General features: G+C 41.4%; 1 protein-coding gene across 1 annotated transcript in view; it reads left to right on the plus strand.

Annotated features, from left to right (window-relative positions):
* The window catches only part of LOC149079676 (homeobox protein cut-like 1), a 519,361-nt gene extending 494,412 nt beyond the window's left edge, over nt 1-24,949 (plus strand). The window contains exons 9-18 of the mRNA XM_089240290.1: nt 4,420-4,590; nt 8,684-8,758; nt 12,363-12,469; nt 12,592-12,737; nt 12,855-13,406; nt 13,499-14,694; nt 14,907-15,195; nt 15,303-15,667; nt 15,774-15,954; nt 16,071-24,949. Coding sequence (XP_089096416.1) covers nt 4,420-4,590; nt 8,684-8,758; nt 12,363-12,469; nt 12,592-12,737; nt 12,855-13,406; nt 13,499-14,694; nt 14,907-15,195; nt 15,303-15,667; nt 15,774-15,954; nt 16,071-17,611 — 4,623 coding nt within the window. The 3' untranslated portion in view covers nt 17,612-24,949. The remainder of the gene's footprint in view (nt 1-4,419; nt 4,591-8,683; nt 8,759-12,362; nt 12,470-12,591; nt 12,738-12,854; nt 13,407-13,498; nt 14,695-14,906; nt 15,196-15,302; nt 15,668-15,773; nt 15,955-16,070) is intronic.

Here is a 24,949-nt window from a genome sequence, read left to right on the forward strand (position 1 = left end):
AATAAATTGGATTCCCTTCGTATCAAATTAGAGCTTGGTGTCACAGCTTGAATTCTCATTGAGTCAAATGTGAGCTTGAGATCATAACTGGGACTTCGTGTAAATGGCGAGCTTGAAGTCATTAATTGTGCGGACATTGTGTTAAAAAATGTCTTGTAAGTCATAAATTTGATTCTTTTTGCTTCAAATTCGAACTTGAGGTCATAAATTGGATCCCCTCTCTTGTCGAATGCGGGCTTGAGGTCGGCATCGGATTCCCTTCGTGCCAAATACGATCCGAGCTTCAAGCCATCTACTGACATTCAAAGATCAGCTGAAGCTGAAGAAGAGGACCTCGTAAAATAAGAGAAGTCATAAATTGGATCCCTCTACCTTTAAATTCGATGTTGAGGTCACAAATTGGATTCCATATAATTGCTTGAGGTTAATAAAAGAGATTTCTCGTATTAAAACGTACTTTTTAAGTCGAAAATTCTCCTTTTTTTTCGGATGTGAGCTGGATGTCATAAATCGGATTTCTTTCGTGTCAAATGAGAGTTTTAGGTCATAAATTGGATTCCCTTCCGAGCTTGGTAATTCTCATCGCATCAAATGCGAACTTAAGATCATAAAGGGGACTTCGTGTCAATCGGGAGCTTGAAGGCATTAATGGGGCATTGTGTCAAAAAAAAAAAAAAACTAGCTTTCAAGTCGTAAATTCGAGTTTTTTCGCTTCAGATTCCAGCTTGAGGTCATAAATTGGATTCCCTTCGTTTCAAATACAATCCGAGCTTCAAACCACGTATTTCTGACTTACCCTCAAAGATCAGTTGAAGCTAAAGAATAGAACCTCTTAGAGTGTCAAACAAGAACGTACGGGAATTCAAAGTCACAAACATTTGTAATCACGAAAATCTTAGAATCGCGAGTCTCTTACAAATAATCTAGCTTGCTCAACCAAACTTCCTTAAAATTCTGAATAGATTTTTGTTATTTGTGATCCCACCACGCTTCCGAATAAGATTTCACCGGCAACGAGGCTAACAAATTTGCCAACACACACACAGAAAAAACGACTTTGTTGAAACTCTCCGACAAAGCCCCATCCGGGTATATAAATGGGGGGGGGAAAGAGTTAACAAACGATTTCCACGACATCCAAGCCAACCAAAAATCATCGACAGACGTTCCTAATGAGATTCTCGGATCCGTTCGTTATCAACGATCGAAATTTTTAACTACTGGGGTGAAGACGGGGGGGGGGGGTGGCCCCGGTGGGTTTCGAAGGGAGCTCTGTTCGAGTGAGGGCTCCCGCTCTCTATTTTCCCAAGAAAGTGTCTTCGCCGTCCGTCTCACTTAACTTCGTGTCACGAACAAATAAAGCGAATTATGTACGAACGGGTTATTATATATACACATCTTGCTCTCTGTTATCCTTTGGTTACCTTCGTCCCGATCCCGTTTCACCCTCCTCCTCCTCGAAATTCATATTTTCCTAGAGGAAAAATCTCGAATTTTCTCTCAAGCGGATTGAAAATTCTTAGGGAGGAGGAGCAGCAGGAAAAATCGGAAATTATTCGAGCGACATGTCGCGTGTTTTATCCATTAAATTGAATTTTTCCCGTGCTCTCGATATAAGTTTTACTTCGGACGGGGGTTTGCCCAAGCATTTGTCATCAGGCTGGTGTCGGTAGCGTGTCTGTCGTCTTCCAATCACAAGAATGAATGCGATTTCTCTCTCTCCGGAGTGAATGAGAGGCAGAGGAATCAACTGGAACCACCTTTCCAGTCATAAGTGGAAGTAAACGTTGGATACATACGTGCATATCCTCGACTGAAGAGAATAGCCACCCCCCCCCCTTAGCGCCCCTTTTCCTTTTAACCCGGTCGTTTCATCCGAACTAACATTCGACTCTCCTCTCCAAGCCGCCCTTCTATCCCCCATTTCCTTCTTCTTCGTCTTTGTACAATATCTCTAGCGCCCCCCCCCCCTGCCCGTTTACACGATGACGACTACCGCGAACACCCTATTAATCAAATTGAGTCTTTAAGAGACGCGCACCAATTTCGATAATGAATGTAGTTACCCTTGCCCCGTTGTCCCCTACGAAACGTTCCTTATAAGAGCCCCCCCCTCCTCCCGCCACCTCTCACGTATCCCAAACCTTACGAGCATGAATCTCTGTGCATATGTGTTTGTGTGCGTCTCGTTATGGATTATTGCTGGGAGTCTCGAGAGTTGGAGAAGCGAGCGTATCCAATTACCGGGGCCCCGGTCGCGATTGTGCATTAATGCTCCGATAGGCTTCAGGCATGACGAGTTTCGAACTAAAATACGCGTGGGGCGGCGGAGGAGGAAGGCCCCCTATTCGTCTCGAACCTGTAGGCTTTCCGGGAGCCCCCCGTAATGATGATGATGGTGGTGGTATAACGATGACGGCGGTATTCCGACCACAAAGGCTTGTCGGTTTGAAACGACCTTTGTGGTCTTTGAATGCAAATTTTGGGTAATACTCGTTTCGAGAATATTCGAGGATGCATTCGGGCCCCTTCTTAACTAAATGTTTTTTTTTGGGGGGGGGGGGGCGGTCCCCCTTATTGCTTTGTACCAAACTCACGGATCGCGGGATTCGTGGATTGAGTGAGACGAGCTTCTGATATGGAAATGATTGTTTGATCTCGTGGATTCTCTTGTCCCCCCCCCCCTTCGGTTGGACCGCCTTGGCTCTGTACTGATTATAACGTATTTCCATGCCTTCCCCCCCCCCTCTAGTAATTATCAAAATGTGCGGGGGGTGCGCAACTTATACGTGTTTTCCGAACGTGACGCCCTACAAACAAACAGTTTTACGATTATTGTCTCTCACTCTAAACCGCCGTGTATAACGCTCAAGCGAAGCACATAGGAGGAGTTAATTCCCCGAGTACGAGGGGGGGGGGAAATATCTGTGGCCACCCGTTTACCCCCCATTTAACTCCCACTCCCGACCGACGCAAAAATATGACGGACACCACATAGAGAAAAGCCAAACCGCTTCCAACAAATCACGGTGTGTCTCTTCTCCTTGAAGGCAATCTTATCGTTTAGGGCGCAAATCTTCGCCTTTTATTGCCTTGTTGGGGGGTGGGGGTGGATGTGTATACGAAGTTTGGGGCCCCCACATGCCTTATGTTATGAACAACAACAATCGGTCCACCGAAGCGCAAACAAGTTAATTTATGGCCTCTCGGTGGACGGTGTGTTCTCTCTCTCTCTCTCTGGTAATTAATGTCTCGCAATAGAAATGCTAATTCTCTCTCAGTCTCTTTTATGGCCTGTTATTGAGGCGAGAGGAGTGATTACACGAACAAACCCGAGCCCCCCATTTATTTCCATTTCTGCTAATAGTGGGGGGGGGGGGCGCCTCTCTCGCTTTCTTTTTTTTTTTTTTTTTGTCAGTGAGTTTTCTTGTCCCATAATAATCGCTTTTAGTTTCTTCGATTACCCCCGTCATCGTGCTCAACAACTATCAGCATCAGGACTAGTCTTATCCCGTCCCGTCCCCCACTACCATCAACCCGTTTAAATTATTCATGGGGCTGGGGAGGGCTATTGCCCCGTTCCTTAAATGCACATTTCAACTGTTATTTTATTTCGATTTATGCTTTCATCGTGGATATTGTCGTTGAGAATGTCGTGTTTTTGAATTTTTGATGTGCGTTTGTGAGGGGGGGGGGAGGAGGGTTTGGAGCAGGTCCGTATTTAGGGTCTCTTACGATTACCCTGTGCAGTCGAATGTCTTGCGCCTCTCGAAGAGCTTCAAGTGGTAGCAGACTTGTTTTTTTTATTAAGGAAAAATTGGCAACCCTTTAAATTTTGTCCTCCCGTGCTGCTAAATACTGCCGTTTTGTGATTTCTTGGAAATATTTTAGTCGGAAATTAGGGTGGGGGGGTTCTCTGAGGTGATAAGGAGAAGGGTATGAAGGTATTTGGTCGGCCTCCAAGCTAGACTTTTTCAGCCTACCCTAAAAATGTATAGTGTTACACTATAGTAAAAATTACTTCGCCGGATGATGCTTTTGAGACTGCCCTGCCAGGTGCTAGGGACTATCCCGTCTCCACCACGTGGAGATTTCCCCATCAACGGGGGTTCCGTTCCGTCCATCACGTTCGATGGTTATTCTCCGATCATCGCGATCGGAACAATGGGACGTCGATTCCGGGAATTATTTGCGATTTTTTTACGGGTTCCACGATTGGAGGAGAGCGCGGCCAATCAGGTGAGTCCCCGATCGGCGACGATCCGCGCGCCATCTGTCGCTATGAATCGATCTTGCGAGAAGATTAAATTCAGTCTGATTTTTGTTTTTGATCGTGTTGTGTGTGTATCTGTGTTCTTCTTCGGGATGTTCCGACGTCGTATTGATTTGGATTTTTGTGTCGTTTCTCTCCGCCGACAGAGGGCAGCACTAGCCGAGATCGAGGTGCGCCACCTGAAGGAGCAGCTGGCGGCCGCCAAACAGTCTTTGCAGCTGGCTGATCAGATTCAAAAAGCTCCGGACATGGAGCAAGCCGTAGACGTGGTCGCCAGGTCTGCGCTCGAGATCGAACTCGCCGCCAAACAGAAAGAGGTAAGTTTCGGTTTCCGCTATCCTTTTTTTTAACCTTTCCTCTCTTTACAGTAGCGACATCTCGCGGGCAGCGTGGTAAACTCTGATTTAGCACGTGTTTTTTCCGCGTGAAAGTTTGTTTTTATTCCCTGATGGAACGACAATTTCTGTGATTGATGCTAGAAATTGTGATCATCCGGAAGCTGACGACAACAGTATCTCCTCTTTAATCTTCAACAACACTGAGAGTATCAACGGTTTTAGGACGATATCTCATACTAATAAAGTCCAACAATTGCTTTTTGAGCAAAGTTTTACTCGACCATGTGAAGTGCTGCTACACAACGTGGTATTGAGATGAAAACTGAACTATTGTTTCCGGCTGAATTCGCACTCAATAATGGTTTTTCCGGATGAATTCTTGACCAACAATGACTCTCTAAATGAGTTCTTCAAATGGCTTTTAGATGAGTTCTTTCTCAACATGGAACTTTTGGATAATTATTTCTTGCTCAACAATGGTTTTTCGGATGATTTCTTGGTCAAAAACTGTTTTTTAAACGAATTCTTTGTGAAAAACAATTTTTCCAGACGAATTTCCAATTGTTATTTTCGGATGATGATAATTTTTTTCATACGCATTGTTACGTGTCAGAATGACCTTTAGATGCGCCTAATCCTTGCTTAAAAATTATTTCGAATGTATTCATCACAAAAAAAAACCTTTTAGATGAATTCTTACTCAACATGGACTTTTAGACAATGATTACTCAACAATGGTTTTTCAGGATAAATTATTTCCCAACACAATGGTTTTTAAGGATAAATTCTTTCCCAACAATGGTTTTTAAGGATAAATTCTTTCCCAACAATGGTTTTTAAGGATAAATTCTTTCCCAACAATGGTTTTTAAGGATAAATTCTTTCCCGACAATGTTTTCAGACAAATTCTTTCCCGACAATGTTTTCAGACAAATTCTTTCCCGACAATGTTTTCAGACAAATTCTTTCCCGACAATGTTTTCAGACAAATTCTTTCCCGACAATGTTTTCAGACAAATTCTTTTGCATCAGCATTACTTGTAGATGTTATTTCTTCCTATAAACAATGGTTTTTAGATAAGTTCCTGCTCAAAGCTTTTTTTTGAACGTGTTCTTGCTTAATAGTAGTTTTCTAGGTGAATTCTCAAGCATCAGAAAGATGTAGATGTTCTTCAGTTTTGATAAATAAGGGTTTTCTGATGAATTGTTGCTCAAAAATGATTTTATGGAAACAAGTTTTTGCTCAACAAATGGTTTTCCAAATGAATTTTTGATTAATATTCACAGATGATAACTAAACAATATTTTTCAGACGAATTTTTTTACATCAAAATTACTTCCATGTGTTATTAATTCTTCCTCAACACAATGGTTTTAGATCAATTCTTGCTCAAAATTGTTCTTTCTTTTCTTTTTTTGAACGAGTACTTGCTCAGGAATAGTTTTCTAGATTAGTGCTTACGCTTGTAGATCTCAATTCTTTCTGAACAATAGGTTTTTAGGTGAATTCCTCATCAGAATAGTTTTATGAACATGTTGTTGCTCAACGATGCTTTCATGAAGAATTCTTAGTAGTAGTTTTTTCCGAACAGATTCTTTTCAAACAAAGGTCTCAAAGATGGATTCTTGCAATGGTTTTCAGGCGGGTTCTTACCCAACAATGGTTTTCAGACAGATTCTTGCTCAACAATGGTTTTCAGACAGATTCTTGCTCAACAATGGTTTTCAGACAGATTCTTGCTCAACAATGATTTTCTACACGCATTCTTTCTCAACAATTGTTTTCGGATGATGATTCAAAACGATGTTTTTCAAATGAATTCTTGCGTATCAGAACGACTCGTAGGTGTTCATAATTCTTTCTCAACAATGAGCTTTCCTGAACGAATTCTTATTCAACAGTAGTTTTTAGACTGATGGTTTTTAATAACTCCTCGCTCTACAATCATTCCTGAAGATGCTTCTCAACATCGGAAACCCAGCAGTGTTTTCCGACGTCTGTTCATCGAAATACCAAAATGTATTACAACACACATATATGACATTTCAAGACGAGGGTTTTGCAGCAAATAAGAATCACTGCATCCTTGCCTTTTGCCTTACAAAAAAATTCAACCATGAATATTACATTTATTTGCGTCGAAAATTTTAGGATAATCCCTTATACGATCATCGAGGTAAATACCTGACAATCAGCGATGGATACTTTCAACTCGCGTCTCGGATTTCCCAATTGTTGCGGGGCAAAATAATTAATTACGCAAATGCCAATTAGATTTCGGTTATTCTTTGCTCCACCCTCATTTTATAAGATTGTTTGACAATCTTCGTAATTAGAAAAGCTTTTCGTTTTTACTTCGAACTCAACAAAAGTTTCCGACGCCTATTAACGGTGGTGAAATTGAAATTTTCTTATTGTTGTTTGTTGTTTCCTTGTTATTGCTGTTCTCTCTCGTAACATCCGAATGGTGACAACACTTGTTACCGAGTGTGTGTATTTTTGTTGCTGTTGTTATTATTATTACAATCATTATCTTGGCGAGAGATTTTTGTTGGTTAGCCCTCTCCATTCCCATTACAAAACAACAATGTAAAACAATAATGGACGGATACCCTTCTCACCCAAGAATTCCGCGAATCTCTCTCTCTTTTGGAACGGGAATGTTCGAGAAATGGAATTTTACCGCCAACCCCCCCCCCCCGCCTTCACGTGATGTATTAAATTCTGAGATAGGAATGGGGCTCCACATATCTCCCCCCCCCCCTTTATTATATCGTGCTGGATGGGGGCGAGAGGGACACAGAGAACTCTCGCTCTCTCTCCCCAATTTTAATGGCGTCGACCGGCGGGAAATTATTCCGGCCATTGTTAATTGCTCGTAATAACGGGGTGCCTCCAAAACTCCCCTTTATAACCCCCTTCTCCACCAATCTTAACCTTTATTATTTTTGGGGTTTTTTTTTTATTCCATTGTTAGAATATTCCGCTTACGTCACTCCCTCTCTAGTCGTAGGACTAATTAAAAATTAGCCATACAACATGACCATTCGAAATTGCTGCTTGGTTATGGTGGAGTGAGGCTGTTATTGTCTTGGCGGTTTAATTATAAAATGCTGTTATTTTTGGCACGTGGGGTTCCAATTTTTATCCTGTAAGGACCCCGTGGATTGGCTTACCGGCAAGACGAAGCTTCGTGCAGTGAAGCCTACTTCATGTATGGACAATTTTTTTCCCCCCAATTTATTCGAATAATAATCTTTATTATGGCCGATGTCCGAAATGTGGAAGCCTATTCGCGAATTGGGTAAAATTCCGGACATTGGCTATGATGTACTTCAGGGGTCCTTAACCTGTTTTACCGACCTAAAAATCAACCAAACGACCAACTTCGTGACCCATATATATTTAATTAAATATTCTTGATAAACTAAATCTCAATTTGTCTTAACAAATGTGCCAACAGACCCTGATCCTAGAGCTCCGAATCAAACAGGAAGTCCCAAATTATTAAAAGTTCTCACTAATTCTCAAATCATTTCTTTCATAAATTTAAATTGTTTTTCATTTAATGCTGGAATTTTGTATTTCTTCAACAAAATGTATTTCATTTAATTTTTCATTATTTTTTAATATTTGTTCATTGATTCTTCAATTATGCATTTTTCACTAATTTTCAATTATTTTCACAAAAAATTTTGCAATAATTTTTCATTAATTCTTTAATAATGTATTAATTTCGAATCCCGATTGATTCCACGTTTTCATTAATTTTTTTTAGTGTTCATATTTTTGTAGAGATATTTTTCAACAACCCTTTGCATTCAGTAATAATATCGTGCCATTTTGGATTCGCCGAACTCGCCCCCAAAAAATGCCTGGGTCTCAGTTCAGGCCACCGATATCGTTAAAACGCCATTGAAACCAGTCACAACAAACGTATTTATAACTGGATTATAAAGTAAATTTTTGTACAGTCCATCTCAGCAGCCCCTGCGACCCACAGGTTAAGAACCCCGATGTATTTCTATCTGATTGGTTGGTTGATGGTCACGTGGTCTTTTTTTTTTCCAGATTTCGCAGCTAGTAGATGATATCCAACGATTGCAGTCTACATTAAACAACCTACAGGAGACAAGTGCCTCTAAAGTGAGTATTGCTCATGCTTTTTAACACCTTACAGCTTTATAACATTTGTGAAAAAATGGTGGTGATCGTCCCTCTCCCTTGTTTGAGCTTCTCCTCATGTCAAAAGACCCCTCTCCTCCTCCTCCCCCCCCCCCCGACTAATTTGAGATTGTATGCAAGCGTCTTAAAGGGATTTGTAAACTATCATACGCCTATGGCGGTACGCTTCAAGAACGTTCAGACTTAGCGCGAGATATTTTGTGGAGGAAAGAATATCGATCACAGGACGGTGATTCTCAACTGGTTATTCGTCGGACTTCAGGGGAATGGTGCCCCGAGATCACCCTGAGGGGTTGTTACGAGATATTTTCGGATGGTAGTAATTCTCAAGTGGTGTGCGTGGAGGAGGTTTTCCAGCTTCAGCCGACCCTACCGCGTTGGACATTTTGTCTGTTGCGGCCTTATATTTGTATTTGTAACGATGGGGTTCGAACCCGGGTCTTCGCGATGCGAGTCCGTCACTATGACCACTAGACCACACAAACACAATGGCTATATTGTGCTGACCAGATGAAACCTGGGGATCTCTTCGTACATAACAGGGTTCCACCTCAGGGAACAGGAAAGTGAGGGGGGAAAAATCAGGGAAATGAAAAATGATCAGAGAAATTTCTGAGTTTTATCCAGGGGAAATGATCAAGCAGATTTCGCTGGGAACCCTGCACGTAATTTACAGACTTATTGGGACTCTTACATGACGGCTTCGCACACCCCTCCCAACCACATAACAACTCACTCCTCACATAAGCTCCTTCCAATCCACAGAAATTGATATTATTCGGAATTTTTTCTCATTTGACCCGAAACCCACAATTCCAGCAACATTTAAAATGTCTCTTTCCACCAAAACATGCGGAGTTATTTCCTTATATATAAAGCATGAAAACGGAAGCCAAAGTCATCTAATAAATGGATGAACAAATTGCGCTCACAACTCGAGCTCAATTCACTTGACCTCAGAAAATGTGTCGTGTGTGTGTATCGGGCTCTTTCCTCTTCCATCCACCCTTTCGAAACTATTCAATTCCGAGCTAAAGATATTATTTAAAGTATGAAACATTCCCTTCTCCGAAGGCAAAATGCCTATAAGCGTTTTCACCTCCTCTCCGACTTCTCTCTCTCTCTTTCTATGCTCAAGATGGAGTCAGAGAGAGAGAACGCACACACATATATACAAGGAGTTCCGTTAAAACGCGAGTTTCAATTTATCTAGCTAGTGACGTTTGGTTTGTCGGAAGAAAACTTTCGGGTATATATGGAGGTGGTGGGGGGAAGGGAGCGGTATAACGCGTCTAGTACCGCTGGCTGTAATTTAAACCCCAAAATTCTGGTCGCGTCTTTAAATTTGGCTTCTCCTTCTCTCTCTGTTCAGTGGCGTAGTACAGGCATTTGTAAAAGCCTATCAAGGGAGTGTCGTGGAGGCAGTGAGGGCAACACACACACATACAGAGAAAATGCGAAATATTCCAACACAATTCAAGCGAGTTAACTTCTGGAACATTTTCGCGGTCGGTCAAAACCGCGTGGTTTCTCGTATTAGAGCGGAATGCTTTAATTGTGAGCACACGTGTGTGTGTATTTGTGTGGTTTAAGGAGGAACGTGGTGGTGGTGGTGGGTTCCGTTAAGTGCTTTAGCTTTATTGCTTATAAACCAGTGATATAACTTCAAAAGGCCTGTCGGGATTGAAATTCTTATAAAACGTTACCTTGATGATGATTTTCCTCCTCACGGCTCCCTCTCTTGCCCATAGATAATGTTTGCGGGCAAATTACGCTCACATTCGGCGTATGTTCAGCTCCAATCCAGAATAAGATTTTGCTCTGGATGTGGGAATGGTGAGATGGAATTCCGAGAAATGTAAGGAATAGCGGGGGAAGGGGAGATAAGAGTCCCTTTTCCCCCTCTGATTTGTGAAAGCCCCTTGGTCATTAAAATGTTAGATTTTTATTGGGTGTTTTCCCGTCGGTTTGGTGTTTTAGCGTATAAATATGGAAGTCATAAGATCTTTTGGGAGATGCTGAGATCCTGTTTTTTATAGATTATAGATAGAATTTATCGATTAATTTGAACAGGGCCGTAACTACGCGAGTAATTGGGGTGATGTTCCTGAGCTTCAAGAAAGTGGGAGTGGACATTTGGTGGCTCTTCTCTCGATCAGGAAATATTTTGGATGCATTTATATACTGCGCCTGATTACCTTCTTGCCGAAAATGATGCACGTTATGGAAGATTTATTATACACTAAGAAAACAATGTAATGTAAACAAACCTCAGGGGCGCTAATTTCATTCGCGAATTGTAATGGTGCCACATGGGGGAAATATGTAAATTATAATTTATTGGAGAAACAATAAACGGGGGCGGGAAGCTGATGTCCTTCTGCTGGTGGCTGTCCGGCTGGACCTGTGCCCGGATGCCTGACGGTGCTTCCTCCTTGTACTGAGGGAGAGTTGTCACAGGCACGGATCTATGAGGGGATCGTGGTGATCACCTCCCCCCCCCACACAAGCGAAATGCGATAATTCATAAAATTTTCAATACTTCTGAATAAATCCGTTAAAACGTCAATGTCGCTTAAATAGTCAAGGGGCAAAGTACTCATTTAAGGACAAAAAAAACATTTTAATTCGCTTTACGAAGGTGGGTAAATGGTAAGGCTTAATGGAGGGTTTTTCTAATGGTAAGGAGGTGGTACATCCCCTCCTGGATGGGGAATCCTTATTCAGGATTGTACTTATTCGGCTCGATTTAGTGTTCGTGTCCCATCGATTATATAGAGTGATTTTCAGAAGTGTACACCGTACGTCTAGCGAATCTATGACTCTCTCATGCCAAGATTGAGGACCGGTAACTTATTGGGAATAAAGGTCGTACTGTGACGGTAGGTTCCCGTATCTTACGGATATTATAAAAAAATATTATTTTCCCATATCCCCCCCCCTCCCCCAAGGCTCTTGTGTGGAGGTAGGCTTCACACAAGAGCCTGGACTGGACAATCCATAGCAGATTCCCGCCTATTATGGATTGAGAACTAGCCCAAGAACCTTTCTTCTGCTTTTTTTTACACTATCTAGTTCACTGTTTTAAGGGGTCAATAGAAAGTCTTGGCCTAATGGCACCGCTGCATAATTTGAGGGGTTCTTAGTCCGATCGATTGGTTAGAATACAAATCAGAAGGTGGTCACCTTTTTTTTTCTACCGTTATTTTCATGTGGGTGCTGTGACTTGTATTATTCAGGCAAGAAGGGAAGTAACGCAAAGGCCGGGAGGGGGGGGGGGCTGAGGCTGTTTGAAACCTCCCCCTCTCGACAATAATTAATGAATGTACAATATATGTAATGCACAACCCTCTCTCCTGCATAAGGGCTTGAATCCCGTTTATACTGTATAACTGGCAACTTTCAGCCCCCACCCCAATGTTTTCTTCATTTCGGCGCCTCTGAAGCAACTATTTTAGATACGCTACCTTAATGGTGGGGGGGGGGGAAAGGGCTGAGCACGTGTGGGCATTACTATGACATGTGATATGATTTCCTCACGAAATTCTCTCTTTTTTTTTGGCAGATTGCTCAACTCGAAGATTTAGTAAACGAAAAAGACAAGATGATTGTCGAACTCGGTGAGAAACTTGTCAAACAGCAAGACTATGACGAAATCAAGAAAGAATTAAGGTGAGTCGGAACACCCTTATGAATAATGCCTTTGGCTTCTTTTGAAAATGAATTGCTCTTGAAGGGGGGGGGAGGGGGTTTAACGGTGTAGCAGTGTTGATAATTTTGTGATTGATTCGCAGCCTACTCAAATCCGTGGAGATGATGTGCTCGAAATCATGGGCGTCAAACAACAATAACGAGGAATCGAGAAAAGATGAGGAGATCCGCAGGCATGTCCTGGAGCAGGCAGACAGCAGCTGCCCAATGAAAATTCCGAAAACCGAAGGTAAGACTGGAGAAAGATCGATCTCATATGATCGATCAGATTGTAATTGATGACACTGGGATGTATATATGATACGATGACCGTTTTTTTTTTCTCTCTCTCGGTCCGTCCCTTTAGATTCTCACACAGCGACGTCGTTGCAGAACCTAGACACCGACCTGTCGCACGTCGTCACCAAAGAAGAGCAACGCAGCCGATCGCCGACGCCGTCAAAGTCGGCGACGGACATGATGATGACGGACAGGAAACCGACGCCGACGGCGTTCGAGTCGTCTCCGCAGGCGATGAACGCGATGACGATGACGTCTTCCCCGGAACCGTCGCCGACTTCCAAAGACTCGATGATGTTGACCACGGCCGACAAAACGTCGCTGGAGAAGCTCCAGGAGGTCCTCCGGATCAACATCGAGAAGTACGCCAACGACACCCTGAACACTCTGAACATTTCGCGCTGCGTCAGGGAGCTCCTGAGCGTCCACAACATCGGACAGAGACTTTTCGCCAAGTTCGTCCTGGGCCTCTCTCAGGGAACCGTCAGCGAACTGCTGTCCAAGCCGAAGCCCTGGGACAAGTTGACTGAGAAAGGTCGAGATTCGTATCGGAAGATGCACGCGTGGGCTTCCGACGAACAGTGCATCCTCATGTTGAAATCTCTGGTGCCAAGAAGAGGTATCAGTCGATCATTTTGTTTGTCTATGATCCTAGATACATTAAACTTTCATTGATTGGTAACTAAGTCGCCCCCTTGTTTTCTGTTACAGGAAAAGAATCCGGATGTTCGAGCATGTCGAACTTCAAGTCTGACGACCAGGGGACGGAAGAAAGAATAGCCCAGATCCTGAACGAAGCTCAGATGGCCATGATGAACGCCAAGCAGCAGCAGGGCGACAAGAAGAGTGGCATCGTCGGCGCCTCGACGCCGACTCTGTCGAATGGCAACGCGCTCATCTCAAGTATGACCAGTGATTCTCGTTCGGGAGATGACAATCGAGCCGATAATAACAATAACAACAGTAACGATTACAAGATCTCCCACGTCCGAGATTTGTCGAATACCAACGGCTCCCGCCGATCCAGGAAATACGAGAACGACGACATCCCGCAAGAAATGGTCGCCCGGATATACCAAGAGGAGCTCGCCAAACTCGTCGGCCAGCGAGTCGAGGAGAGCTTCAGGACCCCGCGAGACCAGTACGAGAGGACGCAGGAGGAAATCCGCCAGGCCCTGACCATTTACCACCAGGAGCTGACGAGGCTGTCGCATCTCATCCCCCAGACCCATCCGAATTCCTTCAACCATTTCCTCGCCAACGGCAACGCGTTCGCGAACAATCTCGCAGCTCAGCACCACACGAGTGCGATCGTGCCAGTGACGACCTCGTCGAGCAACGGCAACCACCACCACCCGCACCACCTGCCACCTCAGGAATGTCCCGTAGACGCCACGGTAGGGAGCCGGACTCGTTCGGATTCTTCATCCAAAGCCTCCTCCGCTAGAGACGAGCCCGAAATTCGACACCACGGAAGTGCCTTCTCATTAGTCAGACCAAAGACGGAGCCAAACTCTTCTTCTTCATCTTCGACGAGCAACAATAATAAATCCTCATCTTCCAGCGGAAACTCTCAGTACCACTTGCACAATTCGTCCCCGGCTCCTCCGCCGCTTCTTCCGATCGCCGAGGCCAACACGCCGGGATCCGGTCCTCCGGGTGGCGGAGGCAACAACAGCAGCAGCAACACAAATAACAACAACAACAACAATGCCACCGAGGATCTGTCGACTTCAGCCTCGCCGCTGCAGAGAATGCAGTCCATCACCAACTCGCTACTGTCTCAGAGCTCTGTGCCGTCTATGCCGAATCCACCGCAGAGACCCGCTAAAGCCGTGCTTCCACCCATCACCCAACACCAGTTCGACCAGTACAACAATCTCAACACAGAGGATATCGTCAAGAAGGTGAGTTATCCATTACTTCCCTTACTTCTATTTCTGTCGTGTCGTTCGTCAAACATGACGACTCCTGTGCGACTAGAGTTGGCGATAAGACGTTTTACCCATTTGGCGGTTATGCCACACTCTCGAACTTGCTAACTGCATGAAATGTTCATATTATGTATGACCAAGTTCTTCGGGTTTGTAATATGACGATTAATAATCCTTTTTTCCAGGTGAAAGAGCAGTTGAGCCAATACTCAATCAGTCAGCGTCTATTTGGCGAGAGCGTGCTCGGTCTATCTCAAGGCTCGGTATCTGACCTGCTGGCCAGGCCCAAACCTTGGCACATGCTCACTCAGAAAGGCAGGGAACCGTTCATACGCATGAAGATCTTCCTCGAAGACGACAACGCTGTCCACAAGCTAGTCGCGTCCCAGTACAAGATCGCTCCTGAGAAACTCATGCGCACTGGAGGTGGATTCGGTAACACGACGAACCCGTCAGGTGTCCTCTCGTCGTTTGGTGAGTCTCTTCTTGACTTTCGTTTAGAAAATGTGGATGTAATAGCTTCCTCCCCACGGCCGAAAATTTCTTAATGAAATGATTTTGGTTTTGTATTTTTCGAGCAGGTACGGGCAAACTGGCGACTCGCACGCCCGAAGCCAACCACAGGATACCACCGGAACCTCGGCCGCCACCAAACTCCAACAGCACCAGCGGCAGCTTGTTTTCGGCGCAGGGTCATCACAACCCGCCCCGAACATCGTGCATCACGCCCGACACCTTGCCCATGTCTCTGACCGTCAACAGCTCGAACAGCAACTCGGCCGCTACTTCCCTGGTTTATTCGGCGACGAACAACCGGAAGCCATCGTCCAGGGGTTACAGTCAACCGTCTGTCTATGAAATGGCCGCATTGACCACGGATCTCGACACCCAGACCATCACTTCCAAAATCAAAGAGACTCTAATGGCACATAATATTGGGCAAAAGGTAATCGTATTAGCCACGCGATTCTCCAATGTCATGGTGGCATATGATTCGCGATTAACTCCTTTCAATTGTACTAATCTTCTCTTATGCATATATTTTTGAACAGATATTCGGCGAAGTTGTTTTGGGTTTATCTCAAGGATCAGTCAGCGAACTCCTGTCGAAACCCAAGCCTTGGCACATGCTTAGCATAAAGGGCCGAGAACCGTTCATTCGTATGCAGATGTGGCTCAACGACCCTCACAACGTAGAAATGCTCCAGACCATCAAGAACGAAAGGCGAGAAGGTAATTAATCGATGGGCTCATGGTTTCTCCATTATTCAAATTCTAGATTTATTGCGAAGTGTTTTTGTGGATGCCTTGATCCGTTCATTCATATCCTCTCGATATTTTTTTTGCAGCCAACAAGCGAAGACGAACTGGCGATGGGCCCATGGACAGCCCAAGAAGCAATTCGGACAATCAAATCTACGGTTACAACTTCCCGCCGCCCTCACCTTACCCACCTGCCAAAAAACCCCGAGTTTTGTTCACGGACGAGCAGAAGGAAGCACTGCGCCTCGCCTTCAACCTGGATCCGTATCCCAGCACGGCCACCATCGAATTCCTCGCCAACGAATTGAATCTCTCGGTCAGGACTATAACGAATTGGTTCCACAACCACCGGATGAGGATGAAGCAGCACGGAGCCAGCAACTCGGACGACGACACGAGGAAATCGTCTTCGGACATACCGTCTCCGAATGCTGTCGTGCCCGTCAGAGAAGGGATGGGTTTCGACCCGATCCACTACAGAGTCCTACTGAGTCAGAGGCTGTCGGAGAAGTTCAGGGAAAAGCAAAGCGGCGGTCAGCCTTTCTCTGGCAGCTACAGCAGCGGCATCCCGTTCCTGTACTCGCCCTACAGAAACTGTTCGCCGCTGTCGTCGTCCGGGGACGACGCTGGCACGTTGGACTTGAGCATGTCTAGTCAGTTGAGAAATTCCGTCAATTCGGGAGCCGGTAAACTGGACAACGCGGGCGGCAGCAGCAGCACCGACGACAGGTCCAATAGCGAGATGAACGACGACTCGAACCTCTCGCAAGATCCTACGGTCGCAGACGTCAGCGACCGAGACTCTCCGGACGATAACCGCAGCAACCACCAACACCACCGGTCGAGGAGGTGTTCACCCTTCAGGCAGCACCAGCAGCAACCAATCCGACTCTCGACGTCGGCCAGTAACACTACCACCACGACGACGACCGGCGGCAGTAGCAACAGGCGGAAGCCCGCGATGCCCCAGTGGGTCGATCCCGGCCTGGAACTGTCACCGGACAGCGACGTCCACACCGACGACGACGACGATGATGTCGACGATGACGACGAGGACGCGATCGGCGAACAGGAACAGATAATCAACGGTGTGTGCGTCAGGCAGACCGAAGACTTTGATCTGCTGTTGCCGCGCGAGGAAACTGTTCATATCGTGCCGGTGCCTGCTCCGGATTCCGACAGAAGGCACAAGAAAACCCTCGGCGTCGTGAACAGCAGTCTACTAACGGCGACCCCCAACAACAACAACAAACTCAACAGTCGTTTCGCCGCCGTGGACCGTTCATCATTCAGTGACCGACGAATTGTAGACTTCTCTAACCAATCTCGGACAACGGCCACCGCTACCGGAACGACGACGACTTCCCCGCGGCCGACGGCCGAATCCGCCGAGGATTTGACCAACGGCAACGAGTGCGCGGTTAAGGACAACGACGACGACATCATCGACGACATAGACGACGAGGACGATGTCGACGACGACGACTCGGACAAGAAAGTCTTCTCGGACGACGGTGGTGACGAGAGCTGGGACGACGCCGCTGAAGCCAAAGACAGACGCAAAAATATCGAAAAGTTACAACAGCGACTCGAAAAAGAGGACGCTGGCGACGATTGGGAATTCTGAAAAGACAAAAAAACAAATTCCCCTACAAAACAAAATCTCACAAATGTGACAAGAGGCTTTAAAAATAAAAATATACACACACACATATATATATATATATATACACATATGGACGACGGACCGGACACTGGTCATCCATCGCCAAAATAAAACCATTGTGGCGGAGCTCCAAGAGACTCCCACAGACACAACAAATTCAAAAAAAAATATTTCTCTTCTTCAAACTTCTTCTCTTTATATTCCTCTCTCAAAAAAAAAAAATCTCTTCTCTATAATCACGTCATTTATCATCGCAGATGGTGTTTAATTTCTTTTTTGTCCTCCATCGAAAACGAAGAAACCTCATCCCGGTGTCAAAAAGAGTGGCCTTAGGAATCTTAAAACACATGGACGACGAATTGCTGATGTAATAATGAAGAAAAAACACGTTGTAAAACACCGCCGAGGTTTTTTTTTTTCCTTTCCTTTACGAGAAATCATTATGCTAATGGATTGTGATATTATAATTATTATTATGATAATGATTCTCCATTTTACATACGGAAAAAAAAAATTATATCTTCACGCCTTCTTATTGTCCAGCACATTTTTGAAAGTTTTCTCAAGCATTATTATATATATATAGCCTGTGTACATATATATATGATTGAAAAAAAAAAACAAATTTTTTGCCAGTAGTAAATTGATGATAATAACTGAAGAAAAACCAAACCCTTTAAGGAAATCTGTGTATAAAGTGCACGAGCTTAAGGTTAACACTCATTATCTTTTTTCCCATGTTTATGTGTGTATTGATGAGGATATGAATGTGTGTATTAATTAATTAGCATTAATTGGTTTCTGATGATTTCAGGTTCCCCCCCACGATTGTTTTTCCCTATGTCATGCGTTTTCCTGGCCCGCATTAAGCGAGATATCTCTAGAATGACTTTATGGTGTTTGTGGTTTGTTTGAATTTTTCGTGTGTGGCCATTTCGATATGACAGGCGGAAAACGTATTTGATAGTGACCATATTGATGGGGGGGGGGCAATGCTTATAGCATCCAGGACATGTCTGCAGGTCAGGTCATAGTTTATATCAAAAAGAGATCTTCCACTCATGGCTATCACTCATAAGAAAATCAAGTGTTACAGGATGGACTAACTGACGTCATCCATGAAGTATTGTTCAGGAATATTCAATATTCAGAAAATACTATAGATGAGACCGGGGATGTTCAAGTATTACATCAAAGGCTGACTGGAAAATGACCGCTGATTGCTAGGACACTGATTGATTCATATAGGGAGGTCGAAAATTCAAGAGGTTCGAATAAAAGATCAATCCTCAAATTTCTGTGCAGATAGACACATTCACCATTCGGGAAGATCATAGTTTGGATCAGGAAAAATATATCCACTGACCACTATGTGCATGGAAATATCTGGCATTTGGGAAGTCAGGGAAAAGTCCAGGACATGTCCAGACAGACCTGTTACCACAAAAGTCTGAAGCGGTAAGTAACCAACTGCTGATCACTATCAAAATATGGGGCTACGGGAGAGAGGTCATCATCATCCATCGGTCATTGCCCAACTGATCAGGCTGAAAGTTCAGAGGTAATCTTCTCACCAACCATTACTTACTGGTCATTATAACCATTGCTCAATAGAGCTATCATATGGCACACCTTTTATGGTCATAAGTCATCAGGGTCATAAGGTCATAAATAGTCATCAGCCATCTCGAAAAAGTCACACAGAGACTTAAAACTGGAAAAATCCACAAAACCTTATGATATTCTCTATCAATAGTCATTCGATGGATATCTCATTATCGACTGCATTACCTTTTTATCAATGTCCATTAATATAGCTGCATATTCCATAATTATCTCATTTTGTGCTCAATTCCTTGTAATTGTAAAAATCCTTAATGATAATAATAATAATAATGAAATTGTCTTTAATATGCACACACATCAGGTACATCAATGCCAAGAGTATATACCTAGCATCATTTCTGACTCCCCCTAAAATCATGCCAATAGTTGACAGTATTTTAATAACATTTCAGAGCGAATGTGCGCGTGTGTGAATGATAATGATAACAATGATAATTTCATGTAAATATAGCACAAAAGATAAGACACATTGTCAAAACATGTGTTGTATGCAAAAATATTCTCTTTTTCTACCTTTTTGAAGAAAAAAAACGATCTCTTAACTGTGTTTTTCGGGTCCTTTACAACCTTATATGACACAATTATGATAATAATAATTATTATTATTATCATTATTATTATTATATTTGATGACTTTAATGGTGTGCACATGATGAGAATATTGAATAAAAAAATAATACTGTTTTTTTTTTCTTTCTTCCAATGTATATGTAATAATGTCTCGAAATCTTTGAAGACATCATTAATGATCAAAAATAATGGTAATAATGACCACGCAGCTTTGTTATATAATAATGATAATTTTTACATCTTTTTAGGGTGACCTAGTCTATCTCTAATCTTATCAAGTTCTCTGTAGTTGCCTTCTTGATACATTGTACATATTATAAATACTTATTATATCAACTATGCATTGCATACGTACAAAAAAAACAATAGCTTATCATTATTGAAATAAATTGTCAGGACAATTTTTTGTTTTGTTAATTATCCTGCCGTCTCTTTCGAATTATTTAATTCTGTGGCTGTTCTTTTTTTAAACTAAAATTTCATTATTTATTCCTCCATTATTTTTTGGTGGAAACAAAACAATGCCAAAATAACTATAATTTGTTTGTATCATTTAGTGGATAAGACGTCAACAATAAGTTATAGGAAACGGTATCTCAAAAAGGGGAGGCCCCGCCTTCAAAAACATTATCTCTCACGGCATACTGAAGAACTTTTCAGAGTCACCTTGAAACAATCTTGAATATCTCTTGAAGGGTTAGTCCTAAAAAAGAGAAATTGATATAAAAATTCATTTCATGGACATTCTAACAATGTAATCATAATTTGGGTCTCAAAAAGTTGTAATCAAACAGAAACGAATTGTGTGCTTACTCTCGAAGGTCTGTTGATTTGTCCCTTTTGGGAAATGGCCATCCAACACTATTGTTATGGGAAGGAATGATCAGTATTTTGGAAGTCTGGTAACAGAAATCAGGTCAAATTTTGGATCAGAAAGTTGGTGTTGTCTTTCGATATATAGCATTTAACATTCGGGAAGTTTTAAGCAGATCAAATAGACTATACGAAGTAACATCAATCTACCTTCCAGATAGAAATGTTTTGCGTTCAAGAAGTCTATAACAAGTGATATCATAGTTTGGGGATCAAAAATCGCAACTGACCCCATCCATATGGGATGTTTTAATGTTTGGAGGAGTACAAGATCTAAAGTCGAGTACATAACTGACTTTACTTAGGAACGGATCTAGTTCAAAAGCAAATGGCTTTAATGACCTCCAGTTAAGCATTTTTGGAGAGCTCGCTGAATGGACTTGCTTTCAATATTATACTTTTCTGGAGATATTCGAGATCAGACAGTGGACAGTACCAAAATTCGGAGATTGAAGTGTACCGTCAAACGGAATGAGAATTGTCAAAAGCTTGGAAAATTCAAATTCTACTCGAAAATATTACTGGAAAATTTTTTTGTTACTTTTCGGATCTTTTATGCATTTTCTTAGATATACCAACACATTTATATGGTGTTTGAAATTTTATTGGGTAAACTTTATGCAGGAAAAAATAATTAGCAAATCAAAACATTCTGCTCAGTTTTCGTTATTACTTCTATAACAGCTGTTTCTTTCACTATCAGTTGATATTGACAACGTGTGTGGTGCTCAAGCTACTATTACTGTGAGGGAAGAGAAGCATTTTTCTTCCATTTAATTGATCAAATCAAGATTATTGGGAATTTTCAAAAATTGATAGAATTTTGCTAGATTTCAAGGGGAATTGTCACAAGAGTTTTTGCACTGAATGATAGTTACACAGGCCTCGCTGTGCTAGGAACTTTCATAGTTGTTCAAGTACAGGAAAAAAAGGTACAGATATCTCTCATTCAGGCAGCCCCATTACAGTTTTGCTATAACAGGATTTCGAAAAGTTGATTTTAGAAATTACAACTTGCAAAATTTGGCCTGGATGTCAATCCTGAAAATGGGCTTGCATATCAAAGACATGGCGTAGTTAAAATTACAAAGTTGACGTCATGATTTAGATGAGACAAATGTGGAAGAAACGCTTAAATCTAATTCACCAGATCTCATTTATCAACATCTTTTGATAGCATTGGCAATGTTATCAGAATTTTAACCGAAGAAAAAAGATCCTAATGAAACCATAATTTTTGAAGGATATTCAAAATTCTCTGGATTCTCTTGGTACTGAAAGTTTCATAAAGAGACAAAGAATGTTGCTTGCCACCTGAAATTGTGTTGCTCTAAGTTAAAGGGCATAGCTATCACAGCAAAATATGTGAAATTTTGGCAATTCTCACCCCATCTGATGGTAATAGTGCTGTTATATATGATACTGGATGGTTAGTTTTTCTTGTTTCTGTTCTCATAACTGGCCACCATATAATGTTGGTTTATATAGATATAGCTTCCACTATACGGCTTAAGCTGTCCTTGCTCAGGTTTTGAAATTTGTGAAAACGTTGACCATAGGTGCCAACAGGTTGATTAACATTACTCTATCATTAAAAATTTAATTTGACAAGGTATTTATGGGCATCTAATGCATTTAAACTGAAAAAAAAATTCTCCCGGGCATCCCCCATTTTTTCTGTGATGTTTTTATGACTTTTGTTATTCTGATATTAACTGCTGAACTGGACATTGGAGAGTGTGACTCTATCGTGAATATTTCCTGTCGCTCAAATTGTTTGTATTTTTCAACAATGAAAAGAAAAAAATTTCTATTGTTATCGTTTCTATATTGTTTGTGCTCGAGATTAATATCATCAACGGGCTGATAATTGCATGTCTGTCTGTGTTGTTTGGAAATAGCAAAAAAATTGTGTCTTGGTTTTTCACACGGGCCTATTGCAATTGCCACCAGGAAGAGCTGCTGATGCAATACCTGGCACCATCTGTATTCCTTTCTTTTTATTCTTTCAAAAATTGTTTTACAATAATGTGGCATGCATTTCGGTCATCTCTTGTGTTTGTTGTTTGTCATTATTTTGTATGTTTGTGTGCGTGTGTGTGTTGTACAGTTCGAATGATAACAATGGATTATGAATCCGAATTGGTGCTTATATACATTTGTAAATAAGTGAATATGTTATAAATATCTCTTTCTCTCTGTGTGTGTGTGTGACATATTTGCCATTTAATTGTCACCAACATTGTATCTCCCTTTAACGCTCTATATTCTCTATGGTATGGAAACTTTATTTAGCTTGAGTTTTTTGGATTTTGCGCTACAGGAATTAAACGCACATTACAATATTGCGATGCTCTTCATCTTCTTTTTCTCTCCGATTTTTCTTAATCTTGAAATTGCTTAATTTAATCTACAGTTGCTTGTGACTACTCTTTTATACATATACACCCGCACACATTTTATACACATAAAATCTCTTTTCTTCGAACCAGCCCACCATATATATATATACACACACAGCATATAGTTTGTTGTAATAATACTAGAAAAAGCAACAAAATGGAGTATTATCATTACCGATACTGTTTTCAGAAAGTTATCAATCATCATCTGTTGTATCGCACCGGCCAGTTGGAATTTATTTGATGATTTACTTTAGTATTGGAAGATTATTAATATTATTATTGCACTATTTACTTGCTGCAAATATGTTGTGTATCTTGTATTTTTATGTGTGTTGTGTGTATTCGTTTCGTTGACTAACGAAGGGGGCATTAATTAATTATATGCCACCTGATTATTATTATGTGTTTCGAATCAGTATTTATGATCTTGTCTGTTTTGTGTCTCAAATATAATTATAAAAACAAAAATGATTTTCTTTTTGTTTTTTTTTTAATCAATTTATTGAATTTATACTAGTTATTATTATTGGTGTTCGTCCCACACACACGATTTTTCTTTCTTTTTTTTTATGTGTATTACTCAAATTTTGTAGTTTGAAACTTGTGAATATTTTTGTTTGATTTATTATTCAAGAGTGCTATTGTAATACCTTTTTTTTTGGCAATACTCTTCAATTAGATGCAATCCGGACGGCCGTGACTTTTTTTTCTTTTTCTTCTGCATGTTTTTTTTCACCCTCTCTGTATTTTTTCAGTGTCTAAAACAATAGAAAATACAATAACTGGTTGATATGAAATCATAGTATGAGAATGAAATTTTCACTGACCATGATGGCCGAATTAATAAGTTATTGATTACAAAGTACCATATCAATGGTCTTTTTTTTTTTTCCTTTGGGTTTCGGTCTCCAAGATCTGGTCAGCATAGTCAGTGAAGGATGTGAAGCATAGTCAAGTTTTAGTTTTTTAGTATTATTCAGACTCAGTCTCTTCAAAACAAAATGATCAATCCAAATCATTTTTTTTTTAAATCCAATAGATTTTATTTTCAAGAAAATTCAGAAATTTATATCTTCACTTTCGAATTCTCTCTAGTCCCGGGATAATTTTTTCCCCCCATGATTTATATCTCTCGCTAGAAATTTTAAAAGGCTTTAGCAGAAGAAAAAAATTGGAATATTACGAGGGAGCTTTTAAATATTATACATTTTAAAAAATATTTCATGCGTGTAAATATTTTTCTCGCCAAAAAAAATCCTTATTCCTGTATAAATCGAAACCTGCCTGATTCTGAAATTTTACCAGAAAAAAAAAACTGAATAGCAAATTTGTATTGTTAGCTTTTATTATTATTATGTTTATGCTGCTGCTAATTACAATGTCCATCGATTATATTGTGCTATATAATTATTCTCGTTCCCCTATTTCTCCCTCCCTTATAAGACTTGTGCAATTGAGAATTTTTTCCCGAAGAAAAAAAATATTATGAAGGTTCTACAACACATCACCATCATATTATTATTATTATTATTATTATGCTGCTAGTTTTGTCATAAAGAATTAGATTAGTGCAATGTGTAATATTTGAAGGAGGAAAAACAAAAAAAAAACCTTTGCCTCGTATATTATCATTACGGGCTATTTTTATCTAAAAAAGTCCCCATTTTTTCTTCGTGTGTTCTTTATGTGTCTTCTTACGCTTTGCTCTGATACCATTGGACAAAATAAAAAAAAATGATGGAAGCCTGTATGTTTGATATTCAGATTGATATTACTATTTTTATTCCACTTTCAAAATGATAATAAACTTGAAACTTCTCAGCCA

The sequence above is a fragment of the Pholcus phalangioides genome, unplaced genomic scaffold (genome assembly GCF_987345545.1).
Source record: "Pholcus phalangioides strain wild (caught in Gottingen) unplaced genomic scaffold, Ppha-v1.0 ptg000012l_1, whole genome shotgun sequence".
Classification (NCBI taxonomy): domain Eukaryota; kingdom Metazoa; phylum Arthropoda; class Arachnida; order Araneae; family Pholcidae; genus Pholcus; species Pholcus phalangioides.